Source organism: Drosophila arizonae, chromosome 4 (assembly GCF_054131065.1).
Source record: "Drosophila arizonae isolate 15081-1271.41 chromosome 4, UAZ_ARI_1.0, whole genome shotgun sequence".
In the NCBI taxonomy this organism is placed as follows: Eukaryota; Metazoa; Arthropoda; class Insecta; order Diptera; family Drosophilidae; genus Drosophila; species Drosophila arizonae.
In genome coordinates this window covers 23,087,217-23,107,062 of record NC_142924.1, presented here as the reverse complement: position 1 = coordinate 23,107,062, position 19,846 = coordinate 23,087,217, and the positions used below count along the sequence as shown (strand labels likewise).

The 19,846-nt window shown below is 42.9% G+C and overlaps 1 protein-coding gene and 2 long non-coding RNA genes across 3 annotated transcripts; 1 reads left to right on the top strand and 2 right to left on the bottom strand.

Moving 5' to 3' along the window:
- Positions 1-1,164: 1,164 nt before the first annotated feature.
- Positions 1,165-4,591, bottom strand: Doc1 (Dorsocross1). Its single transcript, XM_089469004.1, has 5 exons — positions 4,330-4,591; positions 3,662-3,824; positions 2,317-2,584; positions 2,105-2,242; positions 1,165-1,829 (listed from the first exon to the last, which is right to left on the bottom strand). The coding sequence occupies exons 1-5, from the start codon at positions 4,418-4,420 to the stop codon at positions 1,308-1,310; spliced, it is 1,182 nt and encodes a 393-aa protein (XP_089325130.1). The 5' UTR covers positions 4,421-4,591; the 3' UTR covers positions 1,165-1,307.
- Positions 4,592-5,808: 1,217 nt separating this feature from the next.
- On the bottom strand, positions 5,809-7,124 carry LOC149269429 (uncharacterized). Its single transcript, XR_016269786.1, has 3 exons — positions 6,463-7,124; positions 6,236-6,375; positions 5,809-6,173 (listed from the first exon to the last, which is right to left on the bottom strand). It is a non-coding gene; the product is annotated as an uncharacterized LOC149269429 (long non-coding RNA).
- A 10,333-nt stretch (positions 7,125-17,457) lies between these two features.
- On the top strand, positions 17,458-19,003 carry LOC149269428 (uncharacterized). The gene is made up of 2 exons (XR_016269714.1): positions 17,458-17,591; positions 17,661-19,003. It is a non-coding gene; the product is annotated as an uncharacterized LOC149269428 (long non-coding RNA).
- The last annotated feature ends 843 nt before the right edge of the window (positions 19,004-19,846 follow it).

Genomic DNA, 19,846 nt, shown 5'->3' with positions numbered 1-19,846 from the left:
TATCGCATAATCTACGAATTTTGACGCTTTTTGCCACTGTTTTTAACAAGAAAACAACGAAATCAATATACAATATGTACATATATTTATAAACCCAACAAATTAATGCTCAGCATTTAAAAAACACTTCCAAAGCGCTGCCGCTGCCAACAGTTTGCTGGGTGAAAATGTGCAAATCACATAATTTAATTGTACCAAAATTTGAAAGCCAAATTTGTGTGACAAAAACTAAGAGCAAGACAGATGAAAGAGGCCAAAATTAGCCAAAGCAGCTCGAAAACAACGTCCAAACTTCTTGTAGTCGCGCTAGCTAAAAATTGAGTTCATAAAATATGCAAAGATTTGTATGAATGAAATCAAATCACGAACGAATAAATGAAACCATGATTTTCAATGAATATTTGAAGAGGAAAAGGCAAGAAGCTGTTTGAACTTAGCCGTAATCAGACTCGAATTCCTAGCCGAAAAAACTTAATTAAAGTTATTAAACTGAAAACGGTTGGCGCCACCGTTTGGCCAGGCCTCCCCACCATGGACCTCACGCATGCGTCGTGGCAACTCATGTCGCCCGCTGGCTTATCGGGGCAATTATGCAGGCCAAAAAGGCAGCCGCCGTCCCACAGACAGATTTGTCGCATTCGACGCGATAATAATGCATGGCCACACCACTCGATTCGTTTCCCACTTTCCAGTTTCCAGTTTCCAGTTGCTCTCGACTCCCGATTCCCAATGGCTAACGGCCATAAAAGGTGCGATAAAAAACTAAAATTTCACAAGCCGCAAAGAGATGCACAGCAACGGCAGCGCAGCAGCAGCAGCGGCAGCTTCTGCGTCATCGGCCGACAGTCGAGAGGTTCGGCAAAGACCAAACGCCTTCAAAGCCGTCAAATCGCTGCTCATAATGGATGCCTTATCTGCGAGAATTGTTTTAACTACTACCGGAGTTCGTTTTAGGCCAGTTCGAGCGACCGTTCTCTCTGGCTTTGCGGCGGCGCTGATGGAGCACATTAATTTGCTCTGCGGCCCGCCAAAGTTGATTCGACTTGCGAAACCTGTAAAAACGGAAGCGCCGAAGGCTTGTTGGGACTGCTTAGCCTGCTTGACTCGACTATCGATTGACCAAACTATCGACTCTCGTCTTTCGATACTTTAAGGCAGAAGACATTATCGAACATTTTGTATTGAAATTTTGTTTTATTTGTTAGCTGCGCTTAAAACTAATTAACATATTACAACTTAAGGCTCATATACTGCACACTGTAATCACAACTAAAGCTTAAATGGGGGCGACACCATCGCATCTGCATCTAATAAGCAAGAATAGCCGAAATACTGAAGCTATTGCGCTTCGTGGAAGTTGTTGCTCGCGGCGAACTGGTCGGAGTGTTAGCTGCTGGAGATGCCGTGGATGCACTGGAAGTAGCAGCTGCCGTTGCTGGTGAAGTTGCTGCAGGAGTCATCGCAGGTGCTGGCGGCGTTGTCATTGGCGGCGGCGCTGCAGCAAAATAGGCCGCTGGTAGAAAGGCTGCGGCCGGTGAATAACCAACGGCTTGTCGATACGGATGCAAGGGTGGACTTAGGCATGGTGGCCCAGCTGCAGCCGGATAGTACCCCGGTGACAAGCTACGCTGCGAATCCACTTCGAAGTCCGTGCGCTGACGCTTGGCTTGGGGCGAATCACAGCTGCTCACGCTTGAGACGTCATCTTCGGAGTCAGCACTGGAGTTGGCGCTGCTGTTCAGCTTGCGTTTGCAGCGCGACTGGCCGGACTCGCGGAAGCCCTTGGCAAATGGATTGTTGTCGATCTTCAGCTTGGTAATACGATCGTTCTGCAAGGCAAGAAATTGACAACATTTTGGTTAGACTTATTGTAGACTGCAATCCGAGCTGGCTGGCGTCACGGAGTAGTCATAGACATGCAGCAAAACACTTGAGCACTGGTGTCAATGCAGCAGACAATGAGCGACGTCTGTCACGACGGCTCAAGTGGATTTTGCGCATGCGGGCGACAATTAGTCGCTGACCCCCTGCGGCTGCAGCTATCTTATTTATCTGCTGGCCACGAATTGGTCTAGCTAGATGAAAAGTCTCATGAGTTACCCACCTGATAGGCCGTTACGGCGACAAACTCCGTTTCCGGAAACACGAATGCCTGCTGCGGTGCCCACGGCAACTGGGTGAGCTCGCTGCTGCGGATGACATGGAGACGCGGCTGATACTTGTGCATGCTGGCCAAGACAATCTGTTTCGATTGGAATAGGAATGAAAGTTCATTAGTTATCATGAAATTGTGTCACAGGATCAAAAGTCACTTACGTGTCCATTGCTGTCCAGTGTGTTGTTCGTCAATTTGACCTTGTTGAAGAGCAGCGCCTGCGACTGCCAGTGGGCGCCCGTTGCCGGACTGTCCGGATGGAGGTACATGCGCTGTGGGCTCTGTGGCTCGGCGCCGCCAGCGGGCACCCATTGGGAGCCGGAGAACTTGTAGCGGCAGTCGCCGATGGGCACCATTTCGAGCAGGACGCAGTAGCTGGTGTCCTCCTCCAAACCGCTCAGCGAGACGCGCATCGAGGGAAACATGCGTCTGCAAGGGAACCACAATAATAGAAGTTGATTAAGTGGACCAAGGCACAATAGGTATGCATTTTCAGGTGAGCAGTATTTGTTTGAGGTAGTCACATAAATCAAGGTTCTCTCCTCTTTCTAAGCGCAAAGAAGGCGTTGCCTGGCACTTTGATTTGTGGCCCAGCCTAACAAGTGTGTAATTATGAACAGCGGACAGCAGCGAAGCAGGCAGAGAGCGAGCGATCAAGCGACCGAGCGCTGCACCGATTTAAAACGTAACGTAACGAAAACAAATACCTAAAACCGGGTATATCGGACTCAAAACAATGCACGCTTTCGTTCTTCTATTGAGTTTCTTATGATTAATTGCAGGGAGCGCGGCGCATGGCGCCAAACAATTATTTGAGATCTGATCTGTCGGGCATGCAGCTTAACGGCTTCCAAATGTGGCGCTACGAGCAGTCAATGCATGCCTAATGAGCCGAGAAAGTGGACACACTGCATCTACTCCCCACGCACACACACGCAGAGACAGACACAGAGACACACACACGCAAACTGGTCAACTCATAATTATGTTAATTTCGAGCGGACAGCGATCGGTAGTCGGTAGCTATCAGAAAATATGCATAAGATACTCGACGAGGGCCAACAAAGCGATCCATTGTGGGCAAACGTGTGAAAACGCAGGTAGACAGCCAAGCTGAGCCCTATGTCCCAGAGACCAGGGCATGTCGGCATCTTCGTCTCGCAGCATTGTCAAATCTGGGCACAGATTTTGTTCTTTCTTTCGTTTTATGAGCGAACCGGCGCCAGGACGGCGGTTGCGGCCGCACTTGTTGTTGTCACTGTTGTCCGTCGCCGGCGCAACGAGCGAGCTCCTGCTGCGTTTTGAATTATCGCTAGGCGCCACATTAGGCCACGGCCACGACCAAAGACAGAGCGAGAGTGAGAGAGAGAGAGAGAGAGAACGCGAGCTGGGTCATGGCAAATATTGACATAGGCCGCTGATGCACTTGACTTTTCAAGTTCTAGAGTATATAGACGACCTCGCACCTATTTGCATAGGATGTGGCACAATTCTTGGGAATCTTACCTGCCGCTCTTGGTGATGATCATTTCGGTGCCGATCTGATGGAACTGCTGCCACAATTCGTTGTTCTCCAACTTGGCCTCCACGCCCGGCAGCGTCGGCCGTCTGGGCATCATAATTTGCTGCGGCTGTGCCATGTGCAGGGGCAACATCGCCGGAAAGGGATCTGTGGGTTAGAATTCAATATATATGTGTGTGATGAGCGTGTGTTGCTTAGAAGTTGTTTGGTTAGTTCGTTAGCTGGCTGTCGACTTGTTCTAAAATTGTTTATCGATTTATGCAGAAGATAAATTATGTCTGAACCGAATTGAAAAAGTCTCTATATAGTTATTAGCATGTATGTGAAGCAGTTAAATATTCGAGCGAATTGTAATTTTATTAAAATGCCTTAGTGTAAATATATACATTAGTTTTACAAAATATATGCATTAGTTTGCATTTCGCAGTTAGAGAATATTATTCCTAATAAAACATATGAATATGCATTTAAATGAATAAAATATCATTTTTGATAGATTACTTTAACCTATGATAATAAATTTGCATATAGAGGATAGGACTCTGAACAAAATATCATATTTTATAGTTCACTTTTGCTTTTAGGGCTCTTCATCTTCAGCCTTTACCGTCGGCAGTTGATTAACCCTTCTACTCAGCTATTGCCAACTTACCTGGAATGCGTTGCATGATCTGCTGACGGTATATCTCATGGGCCAACTGCTGTTGCATTTGCATATCCATCAACTCGTGCATGGACAACATGTTGCAAATATTAATTAAACAGAGCACTTCACTTCACTACAAATAGACTTCACTTGCTGGACTTGTCTTTACTTCTAATGGGTATTTCTTTAGCGCTACGTTCGGGGTTCTTGCACGCACGACGTTTCGCAACCAACTGATCTTGAGCTGAGCGAAGCGGTTGCTTAGCTGCGTGCGCGTCGTAGCCGGTTCCAGTTCCAGAGCCCTGCAGCAGCAGCTACCTGCTCGACCGGTTTGAGTGGCGGCGCAACCTGATTGGCTGACTGGGCAGACGCCTACGCTGACTGCGGCAGTGGCTGCAACTGAGAGTGAGACTGTGACTGTGCCTCTGACTGAGACTTTGACTATGGCGCACTCGCTCTGACGACGATCGTGCGCCATTTTGTGTGAAAATGCGAGAGGAAAACGAAGCTGCTGGCGACAGAGGCAGAGGCAGAAGCCGGGGCAGCAGCAGCAATTGTGTGGACCGTGCTGCGCAGCTAGTGGCGAAGTTAACGCTTAGCACTGTTGATTTTCATCAGCCGCAGTGTTTTTCTGCGCCACTGGCTTTTGCGCTTCCTCTGCCGCTGTCCCGCCATCCCGCCATTCCGCTATCCCGCTCTGTTGCACTGTCAGTCAGACTTCAATGTGGCATGCTTTGTAATTCAGAAGTGAGATTTTCCACAGCGCGCCTGTCTGCAGCAAAGGCAGAAGCAGAAGACAAAGTAGTCGGCAGACGGCTGGAAAAATGCCCGTTGCTATTTTCATTTCTCCCTCTTGTGTCGATTTGCTCATGAGGGTCTTTGGGACTGTGAGTGGGACTACAACTGCAACTGCGACTGCAACTGGCGTTGGCTCTGGGTTTGGATCTGTTTCTTTTTGGGCATACGCCGTTTTTTGTGCCGTGTAATTAGCCACCATCTTGGCTCTTGCTGGCATTGTCTGGCATTTTGTATTTATGTATTTTATGCAGACAGGTGAAACATAAATTTTGTTGCTTTTCTTAATTGCCCGTTTCGGAATTTCGAAATTCCGCTGGCCATATACAGGCCTGTTGGCAGTTGCCAGTTTCTGTTTATTTGCCAGATTGCTCACCATAGTTGCCCGAAAATTTATACATTTTGGGCCTGTGCAGGTTCTGTACTATTGATTAGTGCTTGTCAGCACCGAAAATTGCTTCTAATCACAGTTGCTGCTGTGCATTTTCCCCGAAACCTAATCTCAAGTCGGTAGTGACTACAGGAAGTCGGCACTAATGTAAAAAATGTTGATTTTCCTATGATTCATAGGTAAATAAATATTGCATATAAGGATTTGAGATTCTAGGTAATGCAAGGTCTTGTCAAGCAATGATTGTTAATAAAAATATCTGAGAAGAATCTTAATTCTGATTTATTGATAAAGCTATGTGAGACATATAATACATTAAGGATTTCCTATTCTCAACTGAAAATATGCAATAGAAATCGTATATTATATATTTAAATGCACACGTCCTCCATTTATTCACATAGCGATATCCAGCATTCAGATGATCCGTCTTCCTTTCTGTCCGTCTACTTTTTACAATTTTAAATTTGGAATACACAAAGTATTAACAGCGATCGCAAACAAATTAATTTTGAATTTAAATAAATACCCAAAATAATTTTTAACAACAAATGATTATATAAATTCTTAAAAAATTACTTCGTTAAATGTCTTTATATGATAGTGAGTCAAGTAAGCTGTGAGCCTTCTATGTTGTTTTCTGCGTTCCAAAAGAAAATAGTTGCTGATGTATGAAGACATTATTCACCTGTAGATTACAATATCTCGAGTCTATATATTACTTACATACTTATATCTTAGCCCATCGAGAGTGTGAAAAATAAAAGAAAAACAATATATTTTTCTCAGTTTTGGAGCTGGAGCTTCAGAGTTTGACAATTCCCATTTTACAGTGCTCCCTCTAAGATATACCACGAATAATTTAACTGTCGATGGATAATGAACGAATAATATGCCACTTTATTTGCTTAATACTATCTTATAAATTGATATTATTTGATAATAATACTTACTTATAAAGCACAATTTAAATATTATGAAAAGGTGTATTTCATATCTGAACACTATTTAAATACAAATAATTTTTTAAATTGTTTGAATCTGAAAATATGACATTATCTTGGCATTGACATTGATCTTGAAGAAATACGCAAATATATTTAGAAACTCCACACAGATTCATGTACATATGTATATTATATATGATATCTATGCAAACAGTCGCCGTGACATCTCCTTGGCTAAGGCGACACTTTCATGGGAATGTCTCCAACACAATTTGCACTTCACCTCAAGCGATACGTCAAAAGCAAATAATTTCGAGCTTGACTTCACTGCAAACGGACTAGAAAGGATTCCAGCTAAACGGCAATGCGAATTCGCTTGCCGCATTTCGGACAAATTAGCACTTTTTGACAGCGTAGACGGCATATTTCCGGTGAAGCAGGCCAGCCAACCAAGCAGCCATCAGACTCGGATTCACTCCCAGACTGCGGCAGATGTATGTTGGCTGCCAATGGAACCCAAAGCGGGCGCCAGTGCATCGTAAAATATTTGTACAAATAGCCAGCGCAAACTTTATTTGACAAAAACACAAAGGGAGGCGAACAAAAGATATGAAATCGAAACGTTTCACGCCTGCTTGCAGCGCGAACCGACAAAGAATATCGGCAAACGGGAACAATAGGCCCAGACAGTCGACTGGACTACTGAATGCTGGGCAGCTGAGCAGCTGGGCTGCTGCAGGCACTTTTATGGCTTATCAGCCGGATAGACCAGTTGAGTCAGGTGTAATTGCGTCACTAAACGGTGCAATCGGCAAGGCAAAGTGGGCAAGGTCGTCGACGCGACAGTGACAACGCCCACAGAGCGGACAGGAGGCGAGAGCCAAGAGGCGACTCGGCCATGGTGTGAACTGAGCTGTAGCCTGGCGATTTCTCGTTTCCAAATCAACTTGAGATGTTCTGCGGGCTTGTACCTGGCAAAGAGACGTGGGACGTGGGACATGGGACGTGAGCGGCTGCCAATTGAAGCAATAATATTCTATTGTCCTTTGTCGCGCGACGCGACAAGTGGCTGGCAGCGGGCACTCTCAAGGAGCGCTTGGCGCCAGAGGCAAAGATCCTGCAGTCCTTTGAGTGTGGCTATCTGCCGACTCTGCATCTGCGCTCGGACAGTAGCTGCCTGGCGACATGTGTTTGGCTGTGATAAGAGATTTGAGGCAGCTACCGTTAGCCATCAGCATACTGGCTGTCGAAGAGCCAATCAGCAGCGCTGCTCCACAGCTCGGCTGCTGCGGGCGACAGCCCACATTGACTGCGGACAGACCATGTCAAATCTGAGGGCTAATTAAAAGACTCGAATGTATATACATAACATATGTAGACATGCATAAATAGCTAACGAAATGCATTTATTAAAAGACCATCAACATTGTGGTTATTGGAGCCATAATCAATGGGCAGCCAGGTTGCATTTGATGCTGCCCCTGGAGGGCACAACATATCAATAAATCATGGATAACCCTAATTAACCCATGCGCAGAGAAAGGCCGTGGCTATGGATTGTCACCTGCACCTGGACAACCTGTCCGTTGGAGCATCAATATATATTGTACTACAGCAAGTTACACATAATTTATGAAAACAACAAAAAGAGCATCATAAAATAATATAAATGATATAAACGACACTGTCTGCGCCTAATAAGCCGCACTGCGAGGCGTTGCCCAGCCCCGAATCCTGAGAAAAACAAGCATAAAGATGCAAACTATGCGATAAGTCGTCAGTTCCAGTCCCAGACCCAGTCTCAGTGGACGTCGACGTCGACGTCTCTGTGTTTTAGGCGCCTGCAACTAAATGCTAAACGAGTTAACTCGCTGATAGAGATCTTTGGGTAAATACTAAGCTGCAGCTCAAGGTGCGTTGGGCATCATTAGGGCAACAGAAGATAAAATACAACAACAACAACAACATCAGCCCAGAAGACCCAAGCCAACCGACGATGATTTAATTTTCCATCACGCTTTCTACCACGCTAACGCTAAAGACGAAAAAAGTGTAGCCAAAAAAAAAAAATAAAAATAAATAAAACAAAATAGAGAAGAATCTGAAAAAGCAACACCAGCATGGGTCAGACTCGATTTTGAATGATCGATGGACTGTCGTTGAGATGATCACTTCTCGTGGCTGCCTAGCGGCTACTAGTTGAGATACTTAACGATGAGCCACCGAGCCACCGAGCCACCGCTCGACCCAGTGCCGGGCATTATAATTTGTTAAGATGTTTGCTTCGATCGTTGGATCGTTCGATCGATCGCTGCAACCTTTTCCCAATAGAAATGGCCCCCTCCTTCTCTCTCTCCCTCTCCCTCTACCTTCCTTTTCCTTTCCACTTCTTTACATATTTGTGATTCTCACGTTGTGAGGCTCCACTTTAGCTGGCTACCCCGGACAGAGCCTGTCACAAGATCAGCAATCCATAAGTATCTGTTAGATGCATTATGGCCAGGCGCCCACAAGTGCCATGGCCCGAGAGAGATGAGGCTACTGCTGATCACAGCGATCATCTAGACGTCGCCACCAGGGCGCTCTTATCAGCAGTTCGGCATCTGGACACATTACATTGCTACTTAAGATACATTCTCCGGGCTGTGGTATCGATTGCCAGCGTTTCGCCATATCGATTACAACGTCGCGACACGACCGACCCGACGCAGGGGCAGGCGCAGGCGGCTTCCCTTTGCGTTGGCCTAGCGGCAATTGACCTGAGCACAGAAGTCGATCTATGTAATCGATACGGGATCTCACTCAATCTCAAACTCGATCTCAATAGCAAACGCGTTTGCGATCGCGATCGCGATCTTTGCCAAGCAAATGCCCATGCGATCGTTTATTGTCTCTTCCTGCTCTATGTATAGCATCTGGCGGCCTTCCACTCTGTGATCTTTGTGTCAGTCTAGGGCGGCTGCGATCCGCTTGAGTTTGTCATTGATCAACGATTGCCATTGGCCATTTGGCAGTCGCTTTGCATGGACCCGATCGGCCATGAGCTGATCGCGAATGCCCAGCCAGTTGGGCTGCCCCTCATTTAGCATGCCACTCACAACTTCATCGCACTAATTAAAATAAATTCTGTCAGACATTCTCGTTTAATTTTTTCGCGCACCTCCATTTGGACTTGCTGCCCATTTCATAACAGCAGCAAATGAATAAAAAACTGCAAGTGACTTTCTAGCAGCCGAATGGCAAATACTCTGCAAATTAGAAATTTATTTGATAAGAATAGAATTATCTTATAGCTATGTCTTAATAAGAAGAAGCTTAAAGTAATAAATGGATTAAAGCTATGATGAAAAATACACTGGATCATTGGATATGGGCTATCAATGTCTTAAAGATCTTGAAAATAACCTACTAGTAATAATCAGTCTCATTAAAATAATATCATAAGTAGAAAGATGACATATGAACTTCATCTCAGTAAAAGAGAGAAAGAGAGCTAATGTTACACAATGTATGATATGTTTGCATTACTCTCCATTAGAGTAGAGCCCAACGAACACACAAAGTGCCAAAGTCGAAGCGAGAAAACATGCAATAAATACGTCAGGTAATACGTCAAATGCTCCAATGGAGACGGTGGCGCAGACCGTGTTCGCTCGCCCGGGACGATTTAAAATGCACATTATTAATTAGTTGTTATAATTGCATTTAAAAATCCATTAATATTTATAGAATTCATAATAAATAATGAGGCGCAGTCGCAGTGGCGGAGTGGCGGTCCCTGCCCCGCTAACGTGGCGACAACGGACGCCCCAAGATGTCAAAACAGTCGACGAGTCGACATCCACATTCGCATGGAACTGATGACTCCAAGTGGCACCAAGTTTGGCAATTTAGGCGGACAGCAATTTTGCGAGTTAGGATAGCCCCACGATGTGTGATCTGTGCCTGTGTGTGTGTGTGTGTCTCTCTCTCTCTGTGTGCGTGTGCGTGTGTGTGTGTGGCATTAGTATTTGGAACGGGTCGAGACGAAAATGTTTGACAAATAATTTGGAGTGTGTCCACTTGCATGTGAGAAATCTTCGAGTGGGGCATTCTCGTTATAACAAGAATTTTGAAACGAATCGAAAACTTTTTGCTAATTATAGCATATTAGATTTAGCTATGGCAACTAGTTTTATTTTTATTTCTATATACTAACAATATCAAATTATTATTTTGTTTATTTACTATTTGTTTTAGTTGAAAATTAATACATTTGATTAGAAAAGTTTTTGTGACATTTAGCAGTATTATTTTTTCTTTCTTTATATTATCTGATATCTAAATTGCCATAATGATATATTCCTTTACATAAATTTCGGCTTGTTCTCTCAATGTCTTTTACATCATATATTGTACATATGTCAGCTTCAGTTTAATCTTATCCATTAAGTTATATTTCCAACTCACAATGATCCTGTAGAGCATTCGTAAATTGTGAGTGAAACAAAATACTCGAGTTGGTATCCCTCAGCCGTGCCTTTCTGGCGCTGCCTTCATAAATATTTATAACTCGTCATTGAGACCAATTTTTTATAACGCATATTAAATTGTAAATTAAAAACAAATTTCTGTTGACTTTTCTCCACTCGGACACTGTGTTTTATTGTCTCGATATTGGTGTGGTATACATACACACATATATGTGTGAATGTGTTCATGTGATCTGGCTGAGAGCCCAAAAACTGAACCCATAATTAAATTTTAACATTTCCAACTTTTTATATTCCGTTTTCAATTCGTTTGCTTGTCTCTGGCTGCGCTCGCAGTGCAGCGAATGTCGCCTCCGTCTTTGTCTCCATCTCCATCTCTGTCTATATCTCTGTCTCTGTCTCTGTCTCAGAGATTCTCAGGCCAGTTCGGAGTTCTTCTGGCCGCTCGGCTTGTGGCCGATGCTTCGCAGTCATATCAGCGATGGGTGAAATATATCACTGGCGCCAACGTACCGCCCGCTGTGCCCCAAACGTGGTAAATTTTTTATTGCAGCCGTTTAGGCGAGCGTTTGACTGCCAAGGACATCAATCAAAAATTCTGTTGGCTCTCCTCTCGGGCCCAGGCTGAGGCTGTGGCTGTGGGCAGGGCTGTCCATTTGTTGTTTGTTAACTGCATTGACACAATAATAAAGTGTGGGCCCCATTTGATGGCCATGGGCTGCGGGAACCGAAGCTTTTTTGGGTTTTCAGACGCGTTAATATGATAATATGCACCTCTGTCTAGGCGGGGTACCTGTTGCCAGCCCCCTCTCCCTCTCTCTTTTTTATGAAATAAGCAATTAAAAATGGATTTGTGGCACCATCATGCTGGCAGTTTAATGACCGTCATTTAATTGGATTTCAATGTTTTGTCTTTTATGCAGCCCCACAGCGGCCCAGCTCTAGTTGAAGCTGGAGACGCGCGGTGGGTCCTGTTGGCCACTAACCTGTCTCACATGGACAATATAGCATCTTTGATGGCAAGACTGTAATTAATTTAAACATTTATATTGGCAGTTTATGAAGCCCCGACTAAATGCCGTGGGGTTATCAAAGTTGTTTATGGCTTTTTATTGAGTTATGAAAGCTGAGATGCGATGACAGCGCTCGATAGCTGGAAAACTCTAGCCACAAGCAATGAGCGTTTATGTCTAGGCCCATGCAAAGTCTACTAAATAGTCAAAACTGACACGAAACTGCACTTCGACATGGGACGGGCACACACAACGCCTACTGAATGTGGCTCGGTTGCAGCACTTAAGCGGGATCTGATCCTTGTTTATGTTATGCATCAATCAATTCTTAACCAGACCATTTCAATCAGAACCAGAAGCAGATACTATATACATATGTATATATGTTGCCTACACGCCCACTAAATGTCGTCCTAACTAGGACAAGCCCTCAACGACATGCCCACATAACATATATCCTCCTATATGTTGGGAAAATTGTGTAGACAGTTGGTCAGTTGACGAGCCCGACGACTGGCGCGACGTCTCTCTTAATCACGCCCCTGTCTCCAGCAGTCGCATGTCGACTGACCCAAACCCAAATGAATCAGTTTCTCTCTTTCTCTATCTCAGTGTCCCTCTCTCTTTCTGTGTCTGTGCGTTGCGACCTATAAACTTATCGTGCTTCCTCTGGTCTTTCTGTAGTTCTCAGCTCAAGATCCCACAAGTCGCCTGGAAATCGGTTTTAATATGTGAATGCGTTGATTGCCTCTGCTTTTTAATAAAATGATAACTTTTATGCCAGCCAAATATTTCATTTCCTCTTCGACTACGGCGACGGCAACGACGACGGCGACAGCGACAGCGACAGCGACAAGAACAGAGCAGAAAGGCAGAAACGTAAAATCATTATCAAGTAAAAGCCAGATAACATACTCATTAAAAAGCAACGAAATTTGTATACCCTATATTGAATCTGTACTCAAGATATGATGCAATTTATTTATTCTGTGGTCAAATTACATATAGTTCCTATTGCTATTACCTCTTAAATTAAATTACACAAATAAATTATAAATAAATGAAAATTCCAAATTATTCATATATTTTTGCTTGTATTTCCCATCTACACGGCTCTTTTATCTCTCATAAGTTTTTGCATTTCATGGATATCGAAGTTTTCAATTAAAAGATATTGTTTTTTAAACATTAAATGTTAATCCTATTCTATTAAGCTACATTCTTGTGCTTAAATTATTTTGTATTACCGTATTTAATATTTGAAAGCGCGGGGGCCATGCTAATCTTCTCTGCAAGAAGCAAGAACAAGTTGAACTATTGATTTATTATATACTATTTTACATAGAAATGGTTACTAATAATATTTTTTTTCTAATAATAGAAATATAGATAGATTCACTATATATATATTTTGTTCTATAATAATAGAAACTATTTTCATTACTTTCTCTTTGCAGATACATTTTTCCCATAGCTGTTTTCCCGCAATCAGTCCCTTCTCAGTTTTGGTAATAGGTATGCTAACATGAGCATATAACAACTATGGAACAACTTTGGCCCATGAATAATCAGTTGCCAGCACAAATTGGAGACTGGTCTGAACGTATTTGCACCTCTGAATTCGGTGTGGGCACAGCAGCAGTCGCTGCAACAACAACTCCAGTAACAACAACAACAAAAACTTGGCCAAGAGCCAGACGACGATAGCGCCAGTCGACTGTCGTCTGTCGGCAGTCAGGTCGAGTGAAGGGCCCAAAGCCCAGGGCCCGAAAGTCCAGACCCTGGTTAACTGGCGCCGCATCAAGTTCGTAGTTCGTGCGTGTGCCCCGTCCTTAACCAGCTCTCTCTCTCTCTCTCTCTTTTTTGCTCTCTCGCTTACTCTCTGCATGTGTGCTTGTGTGTGGCATGGTGTGGACGGGCGGTGGCAAGATCGTTTAGCAGCGCGACGGCGCACTTCATTGCCGACTCAGCCCTGCCCACATCAGCCGTGCGCCGCATTCCAGCCAAATTTGCTCGCAACATGAAGAAATTGCTGCTTATTTGTTCGTGCTCTCGTTGCGTTGCGTTGTCGAGATTATATGTGAACATGGATATGGCTATGTTATTGTTGTTGTTGTTGTTGTTATTGTTGCTGATGCTGTGCCTGGCGCCAGTTTTTGGCTGCCTCAAATGTGGCATTTAATGAAATTTCCCTCCCAGCTTTTGTTTTTATTGTTATGGTTATTGTGTTGCGTTGCGCTGTTGTTCCTGCTTCTTGGGCTGTACAAAGGTTTTGGCAGAGCCTTAGGGTCTCAAGCTGGGGCCAACGTGTGGAGGTCTTGTAGGAGAGCAGGCCGCCTCGCCGCGCCTGGCACTTAACGACTTGTTAGGAAGGCCTGCAAAAGGATATAAATAAATAAGAAAGCAAAGTTATATAAAAACTAGCTATCTGTCATACATAAAACTCTAGCTTTCACACATGTATATATTTTTGTACATTACTGTTTTGTTGCTACCTCGCGTAGCTCATCGCATATTCGTTGTGACCCTGCCAGAGCAAAAAGAAGGCCAAGCAACGAAAATCGTTGCTGTTGGCGTTAACGAGACTTTTGACAGGTTGATTCATGCTCACGTCGCTGACTTGGCTTATTTGACCTAAAGTAGGGGTCTGGCCACATACACATGTGCATACATATATGTATATTCATATACATATTCGATCTCTGTATGTGTCTGGCCCACCAGTCAGGCAGTCAACTATCCAACGATCGCCTGTCCATTTGTTTGTTTTTCTTATGGCTTATGGGAGTTAACCCAAAGCAACAAAAACATTTTTATTAATGACCACCGAACGAGCGAGACTGAAACAAGAAAGCAACAACAACAACAACAACAACGATAGCCGATGCCACACAATTGCAATGGGCGCCAAAAGGGCCACTTGGTTCAAATCCCGATGCAGACACAGACCCAGTCCCAGTCTGAGACCGAGACCCAGACTCCGTCTGCAACCGTTTACATGGGCTGTAGGGGGCAGTTCCAGCGCCAGTTTTGAGTATGTGTTGAAATGTGGTAATTTGTCTCGCTTAGAGACTCGCCAACGTCGCTGCTGCCGCTGCTGGCATTGCTGCTGCCCACACCAAACAAATGCAGCTGATGATCAGCGTTTCATTAATAAAACATTTGTTCGTCCGAAGAGTCCGAGTCAGACCCGACGAGTCGCAGTCTCAGCTCCATTTGACCAGCATGAAGTGGCGTCTTCTAAGCGTAGTTACCATTTCCATAATTCATAAATGCCAATGCGAACTGCCAACAACTACTGGTATTGAGTTTTTGTCAATAGTCGGAGATTAGAGACTCGGAACTTTGGCTGCTTCTGCTGCTCTTGCTGCTCTTGCTGCTCTTGCTGCTCTTGCTGCTCTGTCTCCTCCGTCTCCTCTGGCTGCTGTTTTTGCCCCCCTATTATGGCTAGACAAACAATAAATTTCACAGCTTAACGCGATCGCATAATGAGCTTGGCCCGGCTGCGTCTACAAACACAATCCACGACACGATCAACCAAGTTGCAACCAAGTAAACACAACGAGCAACAGCAGCAGCCGCAGCAACAGATTCAACACTTTTTTTCTCCAAGCCAATGAAACTGTTTGCTCAGCGCTTCAGTTGCGATCCGTTGGCTGTTGTTGTCTCCCGGACCCGGCTGCCGTTTCATGGAACTGTAAGCGACTTCAATAGAATTAATTTACGCCTCACGTTCACCCCACAGTTATATGTATTGAACTCAGTTCTTCCATCCATCCATCTCCATCTCCATCTACGTCTATCTCCCTCTCTCTCTCGCTCTTTTGTGGTATTTATAAAAATTATCAATATTATTATGAGCAGTTAGATAATATTTGTGCAGCCAGGTGTTAAAATGCATTTGCATAAACACTTGAAGCGTTGTCATGCCTCATTTGGTCTTTCGCAAACGAAAGACCCACTGCCTCTAGCTAAGCCAACGCATTTCAACAGTTCCCTGATCCAAGGCGAACTCTCAATAATCTAAAGCAAGTTACCGCTTACATTTCTATTAGTATAAGAACTTCTTTATTCACTTCATACATATACAGAGTTACTGGAAATTGTGAACAAGAACGTAGAGATAAATAAATTTGAGAGATAAGCTCAAAAGCTAATCGTTTCTTTTTAGATTTTCCAACTGGCTTGCCACGCCCCCAACAGACGTATTTATAAAATTTGTATACCCTGAACCCATTTTCAATGGGAAATCAGGGTATAATGGTTTTGTTATATGTATGTAACAGGCAGAAGGAGGCGTGGAAGACCCCATAAAGTATATATATTTTTGATCAGGGCGACGAGCTGAGTCGATTTAGCTCTGTCCGTCTGTCCGTATGTTTGAACGCGTCGATCTCAGAAGATATAAGAACTAGAGAAATTTGTTTCCTAGGTCCATGTATAGCACGCGCATATCGAGTTTTGCTTTAAATATCGATAAATTGCCCCGTTATTTTGTTATCGATTAGAAACATTGTCGAAACCCAGTAATAAATTTATATCTCCTACATCTTTAAAGCTAGAGTGTCCAAATTTAAATGTATACTTAAATGCATTTTATACAATTTCGGCTTTTGTCAAAATTTACCCAGACCCCTAATTCACCCCCTCACCCTCACATTTGTAAAAGGCGTATTTCAAATACTAGCAAATACATGCATATCCATGTTATAATCATAATCTGAAAGTTTAATGAAGAAAGTACATCCACGAGAAAAGTTATTGAACAATTAATTTCCCATAGTAAGCCACCACTGCAGTGCACTGCAGCCCATGCATGTTTAGGCGTGGATGCTTGTGTGCATGTATGTGTGTGTGTGTGTGTGTGTGTGTGTGTGTGGGTGTGTATGCGTGTGTGTGTCTTGTGTAAGCAGAAAGACGCGAAAAATGATTGAAACAGCTATTGCTCGAAGGTTCAGGGGATCTCGTAGTCGGGCAGTCTCGACTAGAGCTTTCTTACTTGTTTAATTATATATTCTATATACCATTCGATATACTATATTCTATTACAGCATATATTACAAATTTCCTCGATTCCTAAATAATAATCTGTCTACTAAACTAAATATGATACTTTCTGATTGTCCACTTGTCTAATGGGAGTTCGGGAAAACTAACCTCTATGAGAGTCCCAACGAATATATTCCAATATACATTACATTAATAAAATATTGAATATATATTTATTATTATTCAATTAATTATTTAATTAAATTAATAAAATATTTATTATATATTCGAAGATGTTTCACAGATACATTTAATTTCAAATAATTACACAAATTAAACTTTAAACAAATTATGGTAATGCTGTTAATATAATGTTGAGGACGTAAAATCATAAGTAAAATATAAAATATGTAAAATATTTTCTAACTATTTCATTCTAAATATGTAAAAGTAGTCTTTTTACTCAACTAATTACTAATTAAACTTGCGAGCAATTCGCAAAATTAAACCCTATTCGACATGATCAAGTATTCCTTAAAAATAATTTCAGATGAATCAAATCTTTATAAAAATCTTTACAGATGACAACCGGAATATTTTCTACTATATGTAAAGAATGAAAAAAATACAACGCATGTTCCAACTCCAAATTGCAAAAAATGTAAGGAACAACAAATTCTAATAAAATATGCGAATAGACAATAGATCAAAGGTAAATCCCATTACACAGCAGTAGCTCCACGCCTCAAAAGAACAGAAAACAGAAAAGGGAGAGAGCGAGAGAGCGAGAAAGGGAGACAGTACAGTAAAGCCACCCTAACTAGGAGATGTTACAACTTCACACTAAAGCATTGAAAAAGTGAGGCAGCCAACGCCAGAGGAACCAGGACATTGGCACCAAGCGGCAGCCAGGAGACATCGAATAGAGCCCAGCATGAGGCCAAAAGCCGTTGGCCCGTAGGCAACGCGGCAGCACCAAAAGGCTGCCCAATTTGGCTTAAAATTACGCTACACTGATCAAAGGCAGCTGCGCCCGATAGCGAGGAGCGATGACGATGTCGGGCTGTCGGAATGCCGGGCTGACGGACTGACGGACTGATGAGATGCGAGGCCAAGCAAAAGTGCAGTGACGTGTGGATGGTTGGCTACGGGCGGAGAGAGTCGAGCTGAGGCAGCGGCCCGTCAATACAAGCGATAAGCCTCATCTATGTCTTTGACTGGCTGCTATTGATCTCACCTGAGCAGCAACAGCGATAGCGACAGCAACATTACCTGTGATCTATTTTACACGGCAGCGCTCCAGATCTCTCAGCCTCTCAACTACCACGGTCTGGCTTGTCAATTGGGCGGACAACGAAATTGTTATGCTTATTACACTGGCACAGCTACCGAAATGTTGGAACTCTCACTCTCCCTCTCTCTTCCTCTCTCTCTGTCATACTCCATCTACCTATGCCTCAGACACGAGAGAGTTCTCGCGTTGTAGGAGTATGCGGTGCACTTTGAGTTTAGTTGCCGACCGTCGGGGATTATCTCTTTATCAGACTTAATCTCAAGTAGTTAATAAAGTGCGATGCTTTGTACTTTAACCGCTGCCATTGTTCGGCGCTGTCTCTGTCCAGTGGCCAAAGAAGAGGACGCTGCCGCGTTTCGATGAGTGTGCTTCGATGCAGATAATCGTTTGTGGTATGCCGAAAAGATCTGAATATGCATTACCAAAAAACAAAAACAAAAAAAACAGAAGTAGAAGAAGCAGCAGTACGGGCGTGATTATCATGGATAAAAAGTGCCTGGACTGGGAAAAATTTAAACAGCCTGTGTATACAGCATGTGAACAAGCATTTTAATTACGCTCGAACATTTTTAATGGTCTTTGCAGGAGTTGGCTCCTGTGAGACAACTGATAAAGAAGTGCTCGTATCTACTAGCATAGATTTAGTATTCAAAATTATCAATCTATCTATCCTACTCGCATATCGAAACTGACTTATCAATTTAATATTATTGATAATATTAATAATACATATAATAATAATACATATAATACATATAATATAGATATAAAAACTGATATTGATTGATGACTTGATAAAGTATATAAAAATTAATCAGATAAATTATTACAATCCTATATATAAACAGAAACATAAAAATTATTGTTTAGAAAATACTATGTACCTTAGAAGAGTGCTTAAGAAAAAACCAATGATAATTTTAGTAATAATAAATATTTAGGAGAGTAGAATAAAGACATATGTATATTCATAGCATAAATCCGAAACCCAATCATTTTTAGTAAGGCTAATATATTTGTTCGAAATAGATGAAAGATAATTCCAGATATTTCCGTTTGAATAACTTGTTTTTGGTTGATGTGTACATTTTGAAAATGCAATATATATAATTTCATTAAACATCTACAAAATTAGGTTCACGTCTGGTACTCCCATAACGCTCCAAGATCGAAATTGTGATCGTTAGCAGCTGTTTGGATAGGATCCATTACGAAAGTAAACAGTTAGACAAACAGATGACAACATTCCTTCAATTGTCCCCGCTTGGGTTGAACAATGATCTTGAATTGTCAACAATGGCAAAATGATTGTTATCCTTTACCAAACCTCTTGTGGTGAACCCAAATCCCATTTGCGACAAACAATTTAAGCGAAAATTGTTTAAGCAGCAGTAAAAATAAACCAAAACCAAGAGAGACTGCAGCCATACGCAGGAAGAAAGAAAGAAGTCTCAGTTGAATGCGAAGGCAGAGGCAAATCCTTTGAGCAAATCTTTGCTGAGAACAACAAACGACATGCTCATTCTCTTGTCTCCTATATATCTCGTCTCTAGTCTCTTGTCTCTTGTTTCTTGTAGTGAAATGAAAACAAACCCAAAAATGGGATCTTAAAGCCTGCGACA